The 20,525-nt window shown below is 37.6% G+C and overlaps 4 protein-coding genes across 4 annotated transcripts; 1 reads left to right on the forward strand and 3 right to left on the reverse strand.

Annotated features, from left to right (window-relative positions):
* Window positions 1-1,607: 1,607 nt before the first annotated feature.
* Window positions 1,608-3,284, reverse strand: CBG14087 (the record flags this gene model as incomplete). The annotated part of the gene is made up of 3 exons (XM_002644255.1): window positions 1,608-1,757; window positions 1,865-1,934; window positions 3,142-3,284. 3 exons carry the CDS (start codon window positions 3,282-3,284, stop codon window positions 1,608-1,610), a joined length of 363 nt encoding a protein of 120 aa, XP_002644301.1.
* An 8,427-nt stretch (window positions 3,285-11,711) lies between these two features.
* CBG27618 lies at window positions 11,712-13,174 on the forward strand (the record flags this gene model as incomplete). Its single annotated transcript, XM_045239420.1, has 3 exons — window positions 11,712-11,786; window positions 11,836-11,963; window positions 13,030-13,174. 3 exons carry the CDS (start codon window positions 11,712-11,714, stop codon window positions 13,172-13,174), a joined length of 348 nt encoding a protein of 115 aa, XP_045099458.1.
* Window positions 13,175-15,276: 2,102 nt separating this feature from the next.
* On the reverse strand, window positions 15,277-16,681 carry Cbr-col-164 (the record flags this gene model as incomplete). Its single annotated transcript, XM_045239421.1, has 3 exons — window positions 15,277-15,624; window positions 15,672-16,396; window positions 16,453-16,681. The coding sequence occupies 3 exons, from the start codon at window positions 16,679-16,681 to the stop codon at window positions 15,277-15,279; spliced, it is 1,302 nt and encodes a 433-aa protein (XP_045095328.1).
* A 589-nt stretch (window positions 16,682-17,270) lies between these two features.
* Cbr-lsy-2 lies at window positions 17,271-20,228 on the reverse strand (the record flags this gene model as incomplete). Its single annotated transcript, XM_002644257.2, has 9 exons — window positions 17,271-17,375; window positions 17,425-17,520; window positions 18,171-18,279; window positions 18,804-18,980; window positions 19,027-19,125; window positions 19,174-19,257; window positions 19,776-19,932; window positions 19,985-20,090; window positions 20,142-20,228. 9 exons carry the CDS (start codon window positions 20,226-20,228, stop codon window positions 17,271-17,273), a joined length of 1,020 nt encoding a protein of 339 aa, XP_002644303.2.
* Between the last annotated feature and the right edge of the window lie 297 nt (window positions 20,229-20,525).

Raw genomic sequence — 20,525 nt, forward strand, 5'->3', positions numbered from 1 at the left:
TGATAATGGAGAGAGTAGTGTGATGTAAAGAAGTGTATTAAAAATTCGCGAAGAGAGAGGGCAAAGGACATGTTGTAATAATTAGAAAAAAGGTTGTTGAGCTGTCCGCAAATGCTTGAAAAGATTAGCTTGATTAGAGCAGCGAGAATGTAAAGCAGCACAAAAAATGTGGCTAATTGTAAAAGTTCGAAAACAAAATGAAGAGAAAGAGGGAAAAAGAGAAATTTCGAGGCATGGGGCTCGTTACCAGGAGTGACTAAGCTCAGGAAAGGAGCATTTGGATGGGGTCTTTTTTGTTTCATTTCCTTCAAACGCGACGGGAATGAGGAGTTGTACGTCAAAGTGAAATTTGAAGAAATGAGTAGAGCAGAGGAGCAAGATGCAATTTTTGATTGAAAGTTGAAATTAAGGAGTTGCTATGAAACTGGATTCTGGAAACTGTCGAAAAGCATAATAGATGAAAACAAAAATTTGGGTTTTCGAAAAAAAAATTAAATAAAAAATGTGTTGGCGTATTTTTAAAAACCCGTATGACTTAATTTGTGCACTTTTGACTCATATGATTTGAAAAACATTGAATTTTTATTTGTTTTTAGTCAACAAGGAACCATAAATACTCAAATAGGACGCCATACTAAATTTTTTCAGCTCAATTATCTCAGTTCCTAGCAGAGATGTCAAACATCTGTCAACTGATTGAACTTTTATAGTAATATCACCAACCTGGTATCACTTAACAAATTCTTGAAATCACTCACAGAAATTGAGATAGTTGAGCTCAAAGAACAGATACAGATTGTCATTTTATCACGGCATTGGTGGTATAAATGAAGGCATGGTTAGATAATCTCTTATAGTCTTATACTAACTGTCAGCTTTCTAAAATTTTCATAAAAGAAGATGCTGATTAGACCAATAAGCCAGGCAACTTTGAACTTCCTCCTATATATCATTGTCAGAATTATTAACCTTGATGATTAAACTTCTCGTTTTTTTTAATCTGACAGCTTGCGACATTTTTTTCTGATAAGGAATAAGGCGATACGTTTATTGAACTAAATTTTACGAAAAAAAATACATAAAAGGAATAAATGAATTTATCACCGGAACCCATACACAGATCACAACTGAGGAACAGTCAAGCAAAAAGAAAAAGATTGCTCAGAGAAAAAATATCGAGGGGAAAAATAAAAGGAGAAACTACTTGTTGATACAACAAGACAGACAAAAAGAGAAAATGAGACTGACGATCATAGTATTACATTACAACATGCATTCTCTAGAAGACGATTCAAGAAATTATACTGGTTTTTTGTCGACAAGAAATGAACATTAATGAGTTGAGGGTCCAAAGATAATAGAGACAAAATAGGGAAGTGCACTTTAGTTAAAAGTGCAAAATTTTGGAAAAAGTACTGATTGAGGTTTGGTAGACAGGAAAAAAAAAGAAAAAAAGAGAGTTTGATTGGCGGAAGCCATGATGTAGAGGTTCTAGGCAGGGAATTGATGTTTGAGGTGTATCTCATTGGGAAAAATACCGACGGATTATGTGCAATTAGAATTTTTGAAAATTTCTTTTCAAAAATGTTTGATGAGCTCAAAACGAATCAATAGTCGTTTCGACAGAATCGTTGCATTGCCGACACGCAGAAGAATAAAAACAGAAGAGAGCCGAATATGACGCAAGGGACAATGATGAGCATTTTTCCTCCCAGCGACGTCTTCTCCTCCTCTTCCACATCGTTCTCGTCTTCTTCCTGGAAAGAAAATGAAAAATAAAATTGGCTTGGTCAGATAGAAGAATTGGAATAAAGGGAGCAAGGAAATGAGAGGGAACTATGTGGGTAGAGATGAAAAGCCAAACCTGCAATGGACAGTGCCAACGGGGCATCATCAGATCTTCAGAGTGTTGTTGAGTGCATCCGATACGGCATCTGGAATTTTTTGAAAAGCTAGTTAAGAAGTTTTTGTTTTGTATGAAAGGCGGAAAAATTTTATTTTCGTATAGATAGTCATACCGAAACAGTTATTAATAAATTCAGAAATTATATTCAAACTTCGTGTAACATAAATTGAAAGCCACTCGAAAAACAGGAAGTAACCTAAAACAGGAAGTAACCTATATTTGATTTTTTGAAATTTTAAAATCATAATCATTTGAAATTGTCTCAGTATAATTATTTGGGTAATCAGTTTTTCAAAAATGACGGAAACTGACTATCGAGAAACCTTTGATACAGTGCTACTGAATACTTGCATTTTGAGGTCAATTATCTCTGACTTTATAAAAGATATTGAAAACTTGTCAACTAATAACATTTTGGCAATATTATTAGAAACATTTTATCAAATGGCAATTTGTCATATCTTTCACAAAAATTGAGATAATTTTGCTCGAATTGCTAATATCGGGTGAATTCCTATTAGAACACGCACAGGGAATCAGTGCACCTATTCGAACTTGTGAAATTCCGGGCCAGGCCTGGAGACCTTTTTAAATCCCGGGCCGGCCGGTAAGCCCGGTATTAAAAATTCTGGGTTTTTGAGCCAAATTTTAAGCCTATAATATTTTTCCCCCATTTTTTGTTTTTTTTTTTGGATTGTTTGCCTGTTTAATCAACAAATAAAGATATAAAAAACTCGAAAGTCCTTATGTGTTTTTTGAAATTTTCCATACTTATGAAATGACGGGCCCGTCAGGCCGGACTTCCGAAAATTGGAAAAAAGCCCGGCCCGGCCCGGTATTGAATTTGGTTTAATCGTTAGAAGTCTAACGCTTGAATTTACCAAAAAATCATTACATTTGGAGTTTCCATCACACCAAACTTCAAGTTTGAAATAAATAAAAATTCGAACAAAATGTGCTCTGGTATATTTCCTACAACGACAATTTTCTCAAAATAACGCTTCGAAATTTTTTGAAATTATGAGAAGTTTTATTTCAAGATCGAGGTTGTTTTTCTATTAGAGAAGTGCTCAAAACATAGTGGTTTTTCTGTTTACTGTAACTCTTAAATTTTCGAATATTCTGAGTTTTGAATTTACCTTCATTCGGTTTTATTCTTTAAAACAATTTTAGCTTCAATTTTTCGAGTGATATAGTTTGGGGTCTCTTAACTTTAATCACCGCTTTTTCCATACCTGGACATGCACATTTCCTTGGTATCAAAAGTGTGAACAAATGCAATGTCGTGGCGAACTGTATGAACTGCGTTTCTCGTCATCACCACTTCTGAATTCCATCCCAACACAAGAGCAAACGACACCAAATAGCTGAATTTCATGTTTTGACGAGGGAAAAGGGCCTGAAAAATAAGAAAATTTGAACTGGAATTAGAAAAAAGAAGGGTATGGAGTAATTAGGTATTGAGAGACACGGTGAACGTTAGAAAATATTATTTTTGTCAACTAATCAGTAGGTTTCTGTTGTCTTTTTTCTCCGAAACCGCATTGAGAAAAACAAAAAATCCCCAAAAAAAAACAAAAATATAACCACAGAACAGCCAGGAGGTGGTGAAAATCTCATATCACCAATCAAACGGCTCGATTCACGAAGATTGATGTTCGAAGAAGAGGAGACAACAAAAAATTGGCTTCGAACATGTGTAGGACCGCAATAAATAATCAAGGGGTGGGGAGAGATGTACGGCACAGGAGAATAGGGTAGTAAAATTTTTTTGGGGGAAAGATAGGAAGGCGCCGTTTGGCAGGAAGACGATGGGATCCACCAGAAGAATATATGACAAATTTTATGGGGCGGTGAAGGAATAAAAGAATTGTTGAGGATGATAAAGATGTGTGGAAATGTTGAAAATGTGGGAAATTTTTCAGAAATCATACAGTGTCAGGCAGATATCCTCTTTTGGACTTTTTATAGGACAACTTTGGATTTCTGAAATTAAATAATGTCTTGACTTATTCAGTTGAAAGCAATCGAAACTGGAGTCCTAAATTTTTTTTAATTCGACTGAAAATCTTAGGGTAACCTAAACAAAAGCTTTACTTTCTACATATAGTTTATATTTTGACAAAGTCAACATATGTGTAGGCAGTTTAACTGTGGCACAACACTTATGGTATACTGAACATGTATTTTCAGTCACAAGTTGAGAAAATAGTTAATGATATGTATTGTTTAATTTTATGAATATAATTTAAAAAAAGAAATTCAAAAAATTAAAGCACCTGAAAGCACTTAAAAGCCTTGAGATCATTTTTGTTGTAACATCTTCGAACACCAAAAATTCTACCAGAAACAGTTGGTCCCAACTTTTCCAGAAACAGAACATTGTACATCCCGACTAACCTAGAAGAGATGAGGAGAAAAGAAAAGACAAGTTGCTTTTGAGAATACGAGTTGCTTTAGTTGAAAACCGGTGAAGCGAGACAAGTTAAGAGAAAAGGCTGAATGGCTATTCGGAATGGTTATGAGGGAAATCCATAAAAATTGCACATATCATCCTCTCCTCTCTTTTTTTCACCAACTCTGAATGTGATGAAAGAGAGAGCTAACCCCGATTAAAAAAGAGCGGATATCACCTGTGACATATCAAATGTTATATTATGATGAAAGCGACATGAAAGTTCTGAAACGCAAAGTTGAATTCCCTATAGTTTCCCCTAAAAATTAATTACAACCATATCCGTAGTGTGGAGGGTGTGAGAGGGGGAAGCAAACGGGAGTCTAATGTAAGCTTTTGCTCCACTATGAACTATTTGCTCTCTAATTGAATATTCATTCGTTTATGTTATGTTGTGGATAGACATGGATCTTATTCGTCGTCACCGCTAATAATAATTTTGAAAAACATGTTAAATTAAAAGAAACAAGAACAGAACAAGTTGTTCCTAGGTCATCCATGATGTAAAGCGGGAGGGGGCATCAACGTAATGGTCGATAATTTCGGTAAGATGAGCTCGTGGGAAAAGGAAGAAGGTGAAATGGAATCTGCCTGTTTTCCGGCCACTCACGCACTATTTTCATCGGCACTCCCTCTTTTTCTCTCTTTCTTTTTCTCGATTTCTCCAGTAAAAGAGCATCATCGCTGGGATGGATCAAATAACGTTTCAAAATCTCAACCGTTTCTACTTTTCTTAGCGGAACACAGGTTACATGATGTTTGTTGAGTAGCATAACGTCATGATACTCATTGAGATGAGAGCATAACATTTTAAAGCCGAAGAAAAGAACAGAAAAACGTTGAAATTTAAATTTTTGAAATCAAACTTCCCGTATTTTTGATTCTGGAAATTTGATTAAAAATGAATTCGCGAACTAAAAATTTGTTAAGAATCACAGTACCGTTCAATAAGGTATGGTCACTTTGAAAACATCAGAGTGTAAAATAGAATGTTCGAATAGTTTCTAGTTTTTCAGTTATTAACCAATTCCTGAAAGTTACCTGTTTTTCACGTTATCAGTTTAAATCACAGTCAAAAAGCAGGTATTTTTTGATACCAACAAATAGCTGATAAAATAGAAATAGTTTTCATTTGATTCTGTTTTACACTTTCTAAACGTTCCAATGTGATCGGAAACTTGACAGCTAAGCTCCAGACGCCTGGAAATGGTCAAATTTACTGAAAAATCGACGGGAAAAACAGATTTCTGTACATCTTCTTAGCCGGTACTGTAGGTTTTTTTCTCTCAAACTAGTAATAAAATAAAAAATGAAAATATCTGACAATATTCAAACTTAAGGAGAAATATCGGCAAGATTCTTGAAGTTAATCAAAATCAATAAATTTTGATCTTAGATGTCTCCAAAGACTCGCGATATATTCAAACATTCAATTAGAACAATGAAATTCAAAGTTGCACTTTACTATACTTTTCACTTCCTCAAAATGTCCATTTCAACAAAAGAAACTCGAATCGATAAAACCTTAAATTTGAACCAAAAAGTATATTTTTTCGCACTTTTCCTACTCATCAGTTGGCCTAACTCCACCCAAAAATGGAGACAAACGAAATAGAAAAGGAGGAGGAGCATCACTTGTGGGGCATACTTCATGCTCAACTAAATCCCCGCTTAGCAATCGATTTCCTCCACCTTTTCCGGTCTTTTCCACAGCTACTCTTTCTCTTTGGAAAAGCTCTTCTATTTTCCATTTCCTATCTATCCCTATCTCTATCCTGGTGGATTATCTGAATATCGGATTAGCACCACATCGATTCCTGCAAATCCCTTCCACCGTCAACACCTCACTAGATAAAAGCCTAAAGTTCTAGCTTAATCGGATAGGAAAAATAAACGAAATAGGCGTTCTTGGTTCTAGAACATATGAAAATTGAGACGAGGATTACATAAAGAATATTCTCTCGGTAGTTCTTTGCCTCTGTTCGCTATTTTTTAGTATGTCTCGTGTTTTTTTTTCTGGTTATCTCCTTCAGGAAATCCCTTTTCATTGTGAGCAGTTTACCGTGTAATTTAATTTTCGATGAATCCCTTTCAATGTGTTTTTTCATGTCTTCTCGGCAAAAGTGTGAAGAAAACAGGTATCAAAAAGTCATCTACTAGATATTAGAAATTGTTGGAAACGATATCATTATATTTTTCTTCTCAAAAAAAGAAAAACAACTTTTTGAGCCCTTGATTTTTTTGAACAGCTATTTTTGGAGAGGGGTACTTTGAAGTGGAACTCAAGTGTTCCAAAAGTTGTTTTGAGTTTTTTGAATATTTGGAACGTTTAGAGCATTATTCGAAGCAGCAAGTCTTCTGGGACGTATGGCAAATAATTAGCAAAAACTGTTCAAGAATCGTTGATTGATCGTACCGTACCGGTCAATGAAATATACAACAACATATTTTTCAGTGGATTTCCGGCCGTTTTGACCATTTCCAGAAGTCTACAGCTAGACCGTCACTTTTCCAATCACTTCGAAAAAATCGGAGGGTATGAAATAGCCTTACAAGATTGACAATTTTACAATCACAGAAGTTTTTGAAAATTCCTAGTTTTTCAGCTATCTGAAGATTTTTGAAGGACACCTTTTTTTAGTATCGTTTTTGTACCGAATTGTGAAAACACACAAGCGTTTTCAACAAATCGGCAAGCAGCTGAAAAACTAGAAGGTTTCAAAAATTCTGAATTTGCAAACTTCTTGATTTAGTTCTGTTTAACAGACTACAAAATTTTCCGTTATCGAAATCTTGCCGAGCGACCGGTACTGTATACTCCAAAACAATATTCATTCTAGAAATTAAGCGGAAGTTAGTTCTACAAATAGCAAACTGTATTGTCTACAGTAACCTTATGAATTCAGCATTATGGCTACAATCCAACTCTACCTACGATTAAAACAAAAAACCAAGAAAACTTGAAAAATAGAAAGGTAAGCGTTTCGAGAGTAGTGAATGAATAGGTAAAAGGGGAGGGGTCCCAACAAGTTGTGTGCGCCGTACGGAGAGCGGAAAACAATAGAGGTAGCGGTGGCGTGAAAATCGGTGACCCCGGTCTTCAACGTCTTCTTCTTCTTCTTCGCCACCTCCAGTGCTCCATTTCCTACGTCTTCTGACAGCAATGCACAAAACAATTGACTGAGACTCTTCTCCTTCTGAAGCGGTGGCAACGAAGGAGGCGGCGCCCATCGTCTTCCTTTCTTCCTTTCAAGGAAACCCCTCACTTTTCATCCCGCCACACAAACGTGAAATTAAAAGTGAAACAGACCATAGAATCAACGTGTGTGTGTGTTAGAAAAAAATAAGGAGAAGAAAAGAAGAGTTAACAGGGCGTTGTAACGGAACCTCCTTAAATGGGTTGGTGCTCTCCATAATACATGAAGCAACAAAAAACGAACGCGAAGCGTTGCAAGGGACCACATCCTCGGGAAATATGAACGATTAGTTGAAAGGAGGGTAAAAGTGTGTTGTTTAGAGTCCGGAAAGAGGGAAAAGCAAAATTTGGTAGTGTAAAAAAGGCAACTATAGAAAAAGAAGAAGAAACGGCAAAAAATGAAACGCAGAAGAAGAACTCCGTGGCATCAGAATTAGATTTGCTAATGCCTCCACTCATTTGACGCTCCTCTCTGTATTTTGTTGTTGAGTTCGTCAAAGTGACGATGATCGACTTGGATTTCTTTTTTAGGTACAAGGGTTTTGAATGTTTTTGAGTCTCGATTTTTAAAAAGTGGAGCAAGAGGTGAAGTAGAGAACAGCAGTACAGGTAAACTCGGTCTGAATTGGCAATGAAAGCGATATTAAAATGGGACATGTCTCGATTTCAATTGATTTCATTGATTTCAGTTGTCAATTGATAAATTGATTATCATAACATCATGAACATTTTATTAGTTGACACACTTTTGATATCTTCCATAGGAGTCAAGAAAAATCAGCTCAAACGTGACAATAATGTCTATTAGACCTGCAGTATAAGGGCCTGACGTTGTCTAGTTTGAAAAAAGTCTTTATTGGCTCCTAAGCAAAGTATGAAAAATTTGTCAACTGATCAAGTGCTTGTGATCTTCTGCTAAACAGTTTATCAGTTGCATTTCTAAAATAATCCAGACTAAAGTTTAAATTCAATGAATTTTAAATGAGGTAAGCTCAGCCAGAGTTACTCCGGACTGCCTTAAATCTAATCGAATTTCGAAGTCAGAACTTTCAAAAGACACACTCGAAAAATCCTTCCTTATGAAATAAAACTTTGTGTGAGTTCCGAAAAACTGCTCAGTTTGCGAAAATTGGTATTGAAAAAGCAAGAAAGAAACGAACAAAATTGCCACGCGAGACTTTTTGATGTCGCCGAAACAGCCGCAAGATGAGAAGTGAATGAGATTCGAGTTTTCGAAACGAAACTTTTGAAAAACAAAGTCCTAGTAAACTTTTGTTCCCTATCTCTTATGCCGGAACAAGTTAATAGAAAATGTATGGAGGGGCTGACTAATGGGATGTTCTTTTTTTGGGGGGAAAGAAAAGAAAAAGAGAGAAAGACAGTTTGAAGTAGGACTTCGGAACTCAGACAAGGCTCGTTACCATAATAATGCTCCCCCGTTTTGAATGTCGTTATTTTTATACACACACCGGTCCGCCCGTAGACACACCAATTAAAAGACGGGACACCGATTCACTTCAAATTGCTTTTTCTCCATTCTCTATTTTCTTTTTTCATCGTCTTGGGCAATAAATATAAATCGCTAGGAGGAGGAAAACCGATCAAGCTCTACCCCCCACAAATTACCCGCTTTTTCCAGTCATAAAGCATGATTGTAAACCTTGCAAGGTCCGTCTACTGAATCGGAAGGATATGGTGGCATACGGGGAAAATGAAATGAGAGAGACAAATCTGAAGGAGGAGCTAACATGTTTTGGAAATTAGTGGAATATACACACAGAGTGTGTTGGGATGTGAAGGATGTTGTACTCGTTGGGATGATTGATGATTTCATGCATATATCACACAAGAGCCTCTTATTTTGCAACATAGTGAATCGAAACGAGGAGAGGGGTGGGATGAGACAAGATTTGAAACGTTTTGACAAGCGAGGAGAAATGCTCAAAAGGTCAGGATAACATGAAAATGCTAAATGGTTCTACCGGGAGAATAAGGTGAAGTGTGTTTCGAAGTGTTTCCTAGTTGAAACTTTTCATTTGGTTTTGGTAACTTTTGAGATAATCAAGAAATTTAACTTATCTTGAATTCAAATGATAAAACCATAAAGATCACGCAACATGCAGTACCTGTTAAAACCCAATTTTTGACAGTAATTGAGAACTGTAGGAATTTTTAAATCCGTTTTGCCTTTACTACTGTACCGGACTAAAAAACCATATTTTTCATTTTGCAGTGAAAAATAGTAAATTTTGAAAACCTGAAAATTCATTCCAGAAATTTTGGTTTTCCTGAAATGTTTTTGACATAATGTAGTTGAAAAATTATTCGCAGAATTTTTTTGCTGGTTGGACGTATCGTTTGAACCAGCAAAAGTTCTGGAAATGTCAAAATTAACACTGAAGAGAGCTGTGCCCCTTTCAAACGTTTAATCTCGTTAAGTTGGATTCGTACAAAAAATTTGTCAATTACAAAAGTCAAGCTCAAATTTTGTTAAGTATACTCTCGTTATTTCAGTCTAATTAAAAGATTCTGTGCTACTTTTTTTAGGATTTTAAAAGATTTCATGATTATCCGTTGTAAAAAGTCAAAAATGATTTTTTCAGTACTGTAGTGAAGTCACAACTAATTGAAGAAATTTCAACAATTTTATTTACAGTCAAAAACCCCAAACAGAGGTGAAACTTCTAAATGACGTATTACGGTAGCTGACGACACTATTTGCAAATTCAAGCTCTTTTTTTATTTTTTCCTGTCACTTTCTAATCCTATCGGTCTTACATCAAAAGGTTTAACTTATCAAAAATTGACCCAAAAGCTATTCCAACAGAAAAAAAAGTTTCTTGGTGTCAGAGCTTCTTAAGATAGGACACTGACCACACAAGAAGAAGACCGACCGCGTCGACGTTTTTCAAAGAAAGAAGAAGAAGAAACGGATTAACAAAGACGGAAACCGATGTGAGTTGCAAAGTGGTGGAGGATGAATTGCAACAATGTACTGAACTACTACATACACTAGATAATGCAGAAATGATAGAGTGTGAAGGGGTGAGTGGTCTCTATATATCCTATCTCTTTCTTCGTCACTCCCCCAAGAAAAACACCAATGTCCCAAAGGGCACGAAGAAGTCGTTGGGATGGTTTCGCCGCCGACGACGACGTTGTTTCTTTCCGCATCTCGTTTTGAGCTTCTTCATATCCATCAGAATACTCGGCCCATTTTTTTCGTGTTGCTCCGAAGAAGACGCCCGAAACCAGCGGCGACGAAAAAACACATAACATGTCTATGATGCGCATATATTCGTTTTTCCAGCTAATCCTCAATGTCGTTTTTGACGCAATTTTATCGAATAGCTCCGTATTATGGGGAAGGGGAAAAGGGACATTGCTAGTTTTTTTTGTTGAATTCGTAACTTTCCAGATGAAAAAGCTACAAAAGTTTATTGGCAACAAAAACCACTGAACAGAAAAAATAACGATGTACATAACAACTTTAGGGATGCGCGCCAGGTCCCAATGTGTGTGCTGGATTAACTGGATGTCACATTTTTCCCCCATTTCCGACTTGGCTTAATCTTATTTCAAATTGTTAGTCCCCTTTTCTTTGTGGACTACTATCAGCCAAATGTGTTGTGCGGTGTAGAGGGTGAAGGGAGGAGCGAAAAAAAACAAGCAGGGAAACATCTCTCGAGGTGCAGGTTTTAATTGGCAAAATTTTTCTTTATCCATCTTGTATTCTCTGACAGAGAACTTGAGTGTTTTTATTCTTCTGCGCTGTTTCTATCTTCATACATATCGTTTTCCTATTACTCTAACTCCAAGTCATCCTTGATGTTCCACGCTTTGTGATGAAATTGAACATGCATGGTTGGGCGGCAAGTTAAAAGATAGACGAAGGAAGGAGAAAAACGTGTTTGATCAGTTTTTTATCCGTTTCTGCTCGAAAGAAATAGAGAAACTCTTTATATCCCCATTGAACGTTCTTGGAAATCATATTTACTACATACATTTCTCCCTCCTTGAATAAAATCTTTGTTCCTTCCTCTCTCCCTCTCACTCCCAAAAAAGAGAAACCACTTGTGTTTTATTTCATTTTGGCACGAAATCCTGGCGTCCCGTGCCTCTAATTTTTCCCATCTCTCATTTATATTGATTAAATGGGTCGGATACGAAACATCACAATAGGTGTTATTCTATTTGTACTTTTCACAGGATATTGTTGGATTCTGAAGGTGAGTTCATGAGCTGCCTGGGAGACGTAGCAAAGTTCAAGTTTTGCAGAACAGACCAACCAAAACCGAGTCGTTGATATTTCGAGAAACAAATATGCTACCGGATCTAACATTTTCAAAACTGGCAGATCTTGAGAATCAGATGGTAGTTGAGTTGGATGCGGTATCTATGGAGGAGTACGAGAAAATCAGAAATCCAAATTTCCAGTCAGAAGTTATAACGAATTACAGTTCGATGCAAGTGGTAGTGTTTGTTTCATTTTCAGTGTAAGTTTTCATAAAATCAGTTTAAACTAAAATTGAGTAAGTGAAAAATTGCTATCGGTCTCAAAATTTTTGTAGAAAGCCACCTTAACCGTCACCTTGGAGCCCACGCATTTCGGTTCTTGTGAAAGATACAGGAAAGTGGTCAACCGAAGAAATATGTTGAATATTATGATAAACCTTTTGTAAGTTGAGCACATTTCCATATCTTTCACAGGAACCGAGATATAAATATTTAAAGTTGAAGGTTTAATAGTTATTATGGTACTATCCAGATTTCCCACAATACTGATCGAAAGTTAACTCACTTTTCTAGTAAAGTATCCATCTTTGGATGTCTGGAAAGTATAATCAATTCAGTCGGATGAGCGCTAAAATTTTTCAGCTCTACCCAACAAAAATAGAACTTTGATTCATCCAAATCAGATGAGTCGCTGAAAAACGTTATAGTTCTGAACGCCGTGTTATTTGTAAAATTTCTAGCATTTGGTTAGTTCCAAGCAGTTCATCTTATTTGAATGAATTGGTACAAAAAATGTGACTACTATGAAATTGAAGCACTGTTTGAAATTGAAGCACAACAGGGAAATTTCATTCTCACTCAAGAACACCCACTAAATTTTTCAAAGAAATTCGAAGTTTTCGATTGTCATCCAAAAATATCGTAAATGCTCTAATAGAAGCCAATCCTATACGTGCACCTTGAGCTCAATGATTTTGATTTTTTCGAAAGACATCAAAAATTAGCCATTTGAAAACTGGTTCAACATAATATCAAAATCATTTTATTACTTCACCAATTTTTGATGTTGCTAACAGAAAGTGAGACAATTGAGATCAAAGTGCAGGTTGGACTTCAATTAGAGCATTTCTACATATTAGGTGAAATTAACGAACTACAGAACGGTACTAGAGATTCGCCAACTGACCGATTCAAAAAACACAAATCATACCACTTTTTTGATTGTTCTTATTTCAGAGCCGGAATCGTGGTAATCATATGTGTGGCTCGTCGCTTCTACCTGCAAGACGATTATGAGATTGATCTGGAACGGGTACCTAGTACAAGTGTCCTCAGTAGTCAGGAAAAACTATTCCAGGGTTATAAAACTACCCAAAATTGACCCCCGTGACGTTGAGTACATTCCGAGTTCTCATAACTTATTACCCACGACTTTGTTTCTTCTTCACTGCGTTTTGTTAGCTGATTAGTTCTAGTCGACCGCGAATCAATATTTTTCTTGAATCTCAAACATATGAATGTTTTCCCACTCTGCCAAACCCTTCTAGATTTAATAAGAGTTGTCTTCCCTTCCTCACAAATAGCACATTGTTTTCTCCCTGTTTTTGTTGTTCACCATGGTCCAGCATCATTTGATTGTACTCCTCTTTGTCTTGTTAATGCAAGTCAATTCTGTATATTCACTGAATGAAGTCTTCGATCTCTCCAGAGATTTCTATGATAGCCACTTTGTGCTCAATTTTATTCTTGATACTGTCTCGATTACGGTACTCATCCTGTTATCGATTATTCTGTGAGTTTAAATTTTGCAAAAGCTCGTTAACCATTATAAAATATTCCAGAATTGCAATCGGTGTTGTGTTATTTTTCCTCTGTCGGTGCTCTCCTAGAACAACTGCCAGATCTTCCGATGATCATCATTACAGTTATCACATTTCACTGAGGAAACTCGCAGAGAAAGATATTAATAGCAATCGAAATAATGAGAAGTCATATCACCTAAAAAAAGTTGATCGAAAACTGTCACTGGTAGTAGAGAACAACCTGGACCCATTGTATTGCGTGTGAACATGTACAATGAACACATATCCGCTTTCGAAACAATTGTAATTATTTAAAACATCATTAGTGGAATTTTTGACCTATTCGCAAACTTTTAATAAAACATTATTGGTATTTCTGAAAAGTAGAAGTCGTTTTATTTTTAACAATCAGAGTTTCGTGCAGAAGGTTCATAACGTTCATCACTCATATTACAGTAGTCAACATCACTTCCAAATGTTTGAACTTTTATGCCTGGTTATCTAGACTACACAATGAGGCGAGTTTCGAATTATATCTTCAAGCCAAAGTTCCAGTCTTCTTTCAAAAAAAAAGAGAAGCTTGATTCAGATGCTGGTGTCATTATCCATCAAAACTTGGGGATAACAACATTGTCACACAAAAAACCATCTACCGCACTCAGCTTGTTGTCGAAAACAATATGGCTGCTGTTCTTGAAACCAGCAAGCACAAAATGCACCGAGAAGTCGAGTATTTATCTTGGATCAATGAATACGACACTAGTTGTCCTACTCACTTTCTAATTGGCTTGGACGGTGAAGAATTCTGGAAGCTTCCAATAAACATGAGCTCTCGGGTTAGTGACATTATCATCAATTTTGTACAATATATAGTTTTTCAGAGCAAAATTGTGATAAATGATAATATTCTTCCTTCATTGACATTCAGAAGAAATCAATTCACGGACTCCTGCTTTTCTATTCAAACTGAGACAAAATTTACAAGAGACCAGGGGTTTTTGGATTATGAATCGGAGACTCGTTGTCAGAGCTCTTGAGCTTTTTCCTAAAAATATTTCCTAAAAATATCAAAGGCAAAATATTCTCTCAAAAGTAAAACCAGTTTCAGAATCCGATTCCAGTGATAAGATTTCAAAGTTTGAAAAAAAATTTTCCAGGCGGGAATATGCTATCGTTGAAACCGAAATTTCAAATGTTTTAATTTCATTTTTTAGGAATTCTTTGGAGAATGTGCTGAAAATGTACGTATGAAAAACCTCCCAAATTTTACACAACGCGATGCAAACTCGCTCTGATGAAACAGGATTTCAAACACTCCATTTAAATCAGGTTTTTTTATTCAGCGTGTTTCTGCATCGAATAAGTGAATAAAAACCCAGTTAGCATTTTTTTAAAGAAAAAAGCAAAAGTTTGCATGCTTTGGATGGTCCAAAATGCACATTTACTGAACTTTCACAATATTATTTTTTTCGGTTTTTCGTTCAAAAATGAAAACTGTAGAAATTAGGCACAAGACATCTTTTCTGTACCCTCTGACAGCAAGAAGTATTCAGAAGCTGTCCGCTGATTAATTATTGTTCTGAAATCTGCGTATTGTTTTTCATATCGAAAACTAAAAAAATCACTTTTCCGACACAAAATTTATTAGAAAACCCAATTAGTGAAACATGAAAATGTTCAATTAGAAAGTTCTGCTAATGCGAGAAGCATCACGTTGACGAGCGGTAAAACGAGCTCGGTTCTTAGTTGGATAGGTAACATCGCCAGATCCTCCGGCTGGTGTCTCTCCTCCTCCTGCTCCAGCTGGGGCTCCTTCTCCAGCACTTTTTCCAGCATATGTTTCTGAATCTGATCCTCCTGCTGGTGTTCCTTCTCCTTCAGCTGCTGGTGCTGGAGCGGCTTCTGGTGCTGCTTCGGTGGACAATGCTTCTCCGTTGGTTGAGATGGTTTCAACCGGAGCTCCTGCACCTTCAGCAGATGTATCATTTGGAACAGCTGGAGAGGCAACGTCAGCAGGTGCTCCTCCTCCCTGTAACCATTCAAGTTAGAAATCATACTGTACAATGAAATACTTACCACTGGTGCTCCTTCGAATTCAGCTCCAGTTGGTGCGGCGTATCCACCACCTCCTCCGGCGACGTCTCCCTTTCTTGATGGGCATGGGCAGTAGGCAGCATCTTCTCCTGAAGCTCCAGCAGCTCCTGGAAGTCCTGGGAATCCATCAGCTCCCTTTTCTCCTTGTGATCCTTGTGGTCCTTGCTCTCCTTGTGCTCCACCAGCTCCATCCTCTCCACGCTCTCCTGGAAGTCCTTCATCTCCTGGAAGTCCATCCATTCCAGTTGGTCCCTTTGGTCCTGGCGCTCCCTTAGCGAATCCTTTTCCGTCGGCTCCAGCGTTTCCTCTTTCTCCTGGTGGTCCCATTGGTCCTGGATGTCCGTGGTCTCCTTCTGGTCCGTCATCTCCTGGTGCTCCGTCACGCCCAGCGTTTCCTGGTGCTCCCTTATCTCCCTTTTCTCCACGAGATCCACGCTTTCCTTTGTATCCAGCGACTCCTGGTGGTCCAGCTGGGCAAGCGGTGCAAAGGTCTCCAGATGTGCTGGCGGCTTGTTCATTTCTTCCTGGTTGACCGTCTTTTCCTGGTGTTCCATCAGTTCCATCAGTTCCTGGTTCTCCGGCGGCTCCATCCTCACCCTTTGGTCCTGGTGGGCAAGTGTTATCGATAACCACAGAAATTTCTGGAGCGTTTGCAACTACTGGGGCATCAGTAGGTGTTCCACCAGCAGCAGAACCTCCTTCTTTATCTGAAAGATAGAAGTTTGGGTTTTAAATTTTTGCATTGTTGAAATAAGTAACTCACATGTCTGTCTGGCAAATCGTCTTGAGCTCTCGTTGGTGACCAACTCCTTCCAGAGAACATTTGAGGTTTCCTGGAATCCATTTTTCGCAGATTCCAATTGAGAAGTCATATCACTCATGGTATAGAAGAGGACCGGCGTGGCAGTGACCATAATCAGGAAGGCACATCCTGAGAGGATCACAGCAAACGAGACAGTTGAAGAAGAAGACTCCATGCTTTTGTAGCTCATTAGTAAAACAATGAAAGGGAGAATTGGATGATGGATATCCTAATGCGGACTATCCTTTTATACTGCTGCTAAACTTATCTAAAATCTCGATCGGTATGTTCCGGAACTAGTCCAAAACCACTTTCCTTTTTTTTCCTGGGACGATCTTAATCTTTTTACAAGTTTAGCTGGTAGAGTTGTGAAAAATTTATTAAAATTATATTCACTAGTTTTTAGAACTACTACAAAAAATAAATATCGAAGTTGGAAGCTCAATGGAAGGATCATTGGATAAAGGTTGGTGAGAGGGAAACTAAAACAAACTTCTAATTAGAGACTGAGAAGGGAGATCGCACATTACAGACCGTAATGTTTGTCCAAATACCTTTTGGCAAAAAATAGAAAGAGAGAGAGAGAGAGAGAGAGAGAGAGAGAGAGAGAGAGAGAGAGAGAGCAAAGAAGGAGCAATCTTGAAAATTTGCAAGATACCTCGTAGTATTTGGTAAAATTTAGTGTTTTCAGGAAAAAATGTAGTAACTTTTAACTCATAGTGAAATGTGTTTCGGCTTGTGTAAAACCGGAAATTGGATTAACCACAGGGATTTTTTCGTCATATCATTTGGGGTTGCATCATTTGCTGATTCATCGTTCCATCAAAAAGCATTTTGAACTCGTCGGTTGTCGGCACCAGAATGTCCGGGTCGGAGGGAGTTGGCTAAAACATTTAAAGGTGAAATAAGGAAGCAGAAACGTTAAGAACTCACCAAAATTGCTCCAGTGTCAATAAGGTTGGCGACTTTGGCATGGTACTCCATGTGTTGATTGTAGCTATCCTCGTCAGCGAACGGTCGGAAGCATTTCTAAAAATTTTTGGTTAAAATTTGTTTGGAGAAGGAGACATCAATGAGTTCAGAATTATTGAAAAAACCAAAGCTCGTACTTGTAAACAGGCTAAAATGAGGTACTGAACGTATATGAGCGATTTTGCGCCAATTTGAGTAATTTGAGATTTTTGAAGACAAGAACATTTGTTTTTTTTTGTGATTTAGCTCGTAAAATGATTACTCTTCAAAAAATTAGGCAGCTCGCAAATAGAAAAACTGTTCAAGTTTCTCAAGTTTCTCTCATGCTCGCTATTTTTTGACCTTAAATAGCTATGAGTGAACTCTGTGAGTACTACTGAGTACTACGAAATTCCGCAATTTGAAAAACTGTATCAGGCTATTTAAATCGTTACGAGCCAAAAAATAGCCAGGAGTATCAGATATCAAATCTGTCAGCTTTTTTGGAATTTTAACCAGTTTTTCAAATAGTAGAACTTTGTAATACTCGCTGAGCTCCACCCTGCGGCTTCAATAACTATGTTTTTTGTCGAAAAATACTGAGCCTGACAACGATGCCGCTGGGCTGTTCGTCAAACCGTTTCGCTAATTTACAAGTATGCGAATTTGCATTTTATTCAGGAAATTGTGAAGATTTTTATGTTTGTTAACGCCAAGAAAAAACTTACCTCACAGAAATAATCAAGTCCTTCTCGACTGTTCTCATGTTCGATGCTGTGGTGGCTCATACAATCCATTCGAGTCATGAACTGACATTTGCACACTGGGCATTCATGTCTGAAAATAGAAAATCGTAAGTTATACTCGAGAAAATGTGCTGCATTTTGTCAGAGCTGTTTTGATATTCAGAAAATCCCTCAGTTTTCCATTTATCCAATTTCGAGCGTTGATCTAACGGTAGCTTAGGTCCGCCTGACCTACTTTAAGTGCGGTTTTTTTTGAGATACAACTTCCCTGAAGGTTGGGAAAGTTTGACAAAATTTCTTGATACCGTAAACACTTTAATAAGAGGTTTCCCTATACTCATACTGTGAGCTCAATTATCCCAATTTCTATGTGTGATATCAAAAGCGTGTCAACTGATAAAATGCTGATAACATTATGAAAAATATTTTATCAGCTGGCGGATTTTTGTTATCTGTCTTAGAAATTATGTTATCTGTCTTAGAAATTAAATTAAGATAATTAGGCTCGGAACGCAATGATAAAGTTGCCTTCTATTAGAGTTTTACGATAACTTCAGAGAATCCGAATTGGAATTCTCTGCCTTTTGAGTCTTATCCATTAAAAAAAATACCTACGTTTCAAATGCAATTGACTTGGCGATCTCAAAGAGATTAACCCATCTATCCAAAGACATGTTATTGAAAATTGTGTCTTCTAGTCGCCTTAATTTATCCTCTAGATCGACTTGTGGCAGCAAATCTCCACGTCTAAGCTTGTCGACCCACATATCTGGTTCTCCAAGACCAAGTTTCCTGAAAAACGTGTCGCCTTAATCAGCTTTTGAATAAAAAATCTTACTTCTTCTTTGGTCGTGGTGGTGGGGTGTAGTATGGTCCACCACCCGTTCCTCGAACTACAATAGCATCCTCTGGGATGTCTGCTGGTGGACGGCGGTTACTGAAACCAAAAATATGGTATTTTGATTTTTGATTTAGTACAAAAAACCTGGAGAATGGTCGCCATGCTGCTTCAAGCTCTTCTTTTGAGGTAACATGTGTGCGGAGATGTTTCTTCAGATTACCCTTCAGACTGAAAAATATTACTGTCGATTTGTTCTGCTACTTCTCTCAATTTTATTCGCCCCAAAACTGATGTTGCAAAAATGTGATTACTGTCACGAGTGTCGACTATCTAATCGCACCGATGCATCTTATCTAACGCATTTCGTTTTTAATTCACACAGTATGACAACACCCCAACACAACACACCGTGCCCCTCTCTCTCACTTTTCTCTTTTTACCGTCTCATCAATAAATTCATCTACAGTGTGTCTTACTGTGTCTCTTGCGTTGCCCTCTTTTTCTCTACCGTACACTGTATTGCACCGTATGCAAAGAGAAGAATGGGGAGAAAAAATGTGATTGAGAGAGCGACCCCAACAGGGGGTACAGATGGGCAACTGTCGCAACGCTCGCACACACACACACAACGACCGCATTTTTATTACTGTACATACAGTGACGACAGAGCAGATGGTATGAGGGAAAAAACGCTGAGGCTAGCATTATTGGTTATAATGCTAGGGCAGAAAAAAAGTACAACTAACCGACAGGTTTTACCACAGTATGGACAAGCATGTGGTGTAAAACCAGTGTGCACTGAACGATGCTCAAAAAGATTAGATTTGAATCTGAATGCCTTGGAACATATATCGCATCGGAATGGCTTTTGATCCGTATGTATCACCGCATGTTGTTGCAATCCTGAAGAGAACAATGAAAACACAGCAAGAGACCTTGGGTTACGGTGACTCACCTTTATAGGAAACAAAGATTTTGTTGCAGACGTTACACTGATGAACGGCACGAGGTGTAATCATGCCTTCCACGACCTCATCTTCTTCGGGATATCCCATATGGAACTAAGAAAACTGTTTGGTTTATTTTTTTTTCTTATTTAACAATTAACACACCTGGGAATATTCCGGTTCTTCCATCATCATGTCAGAATCATCCAATTGTTGTGCATGGTAAACGGCTTGGTTCGACCCGAGAGCCATTCTTGAATCGCTGAAATTCGGGTTCTGTTGACGTTGATCCACTGTATTCCGTTGATTCTACAATGAGAGTAATCGGGTACTGTAGGCGAGGCAAAGACACTGTCTTCAGTTGGGGAGAGAAAGAAAGAGAGTCGAGGGGTATTAGCGACGCAAAAAGATGCAGGAGGCGACTAACTCGCCTCTTTTGACCCCCAAGAGACAGTGGGATACGGTAGAGATGTTGGCATACCTCTCTTACGCAATTTTTAAGTAAGTATAAGGAAGAGAACTAAAATTATTAAACCTTCGAAAAATTTT

This window comes from Caenorhabditis briggsae (assembly GCF_000004555.2).
Source record: "Caenorhabditis briggsae complete genome, chrX, whole genome shotgun sequence".
Taxonomy (NCBI): domain Eukaryota; kingdom Metazoa; phylum Nematoda; class Chromadorea; order Rhabditida; family Rhabditidae; genus Caenorhabditis; species Caenorhabditis briggsae.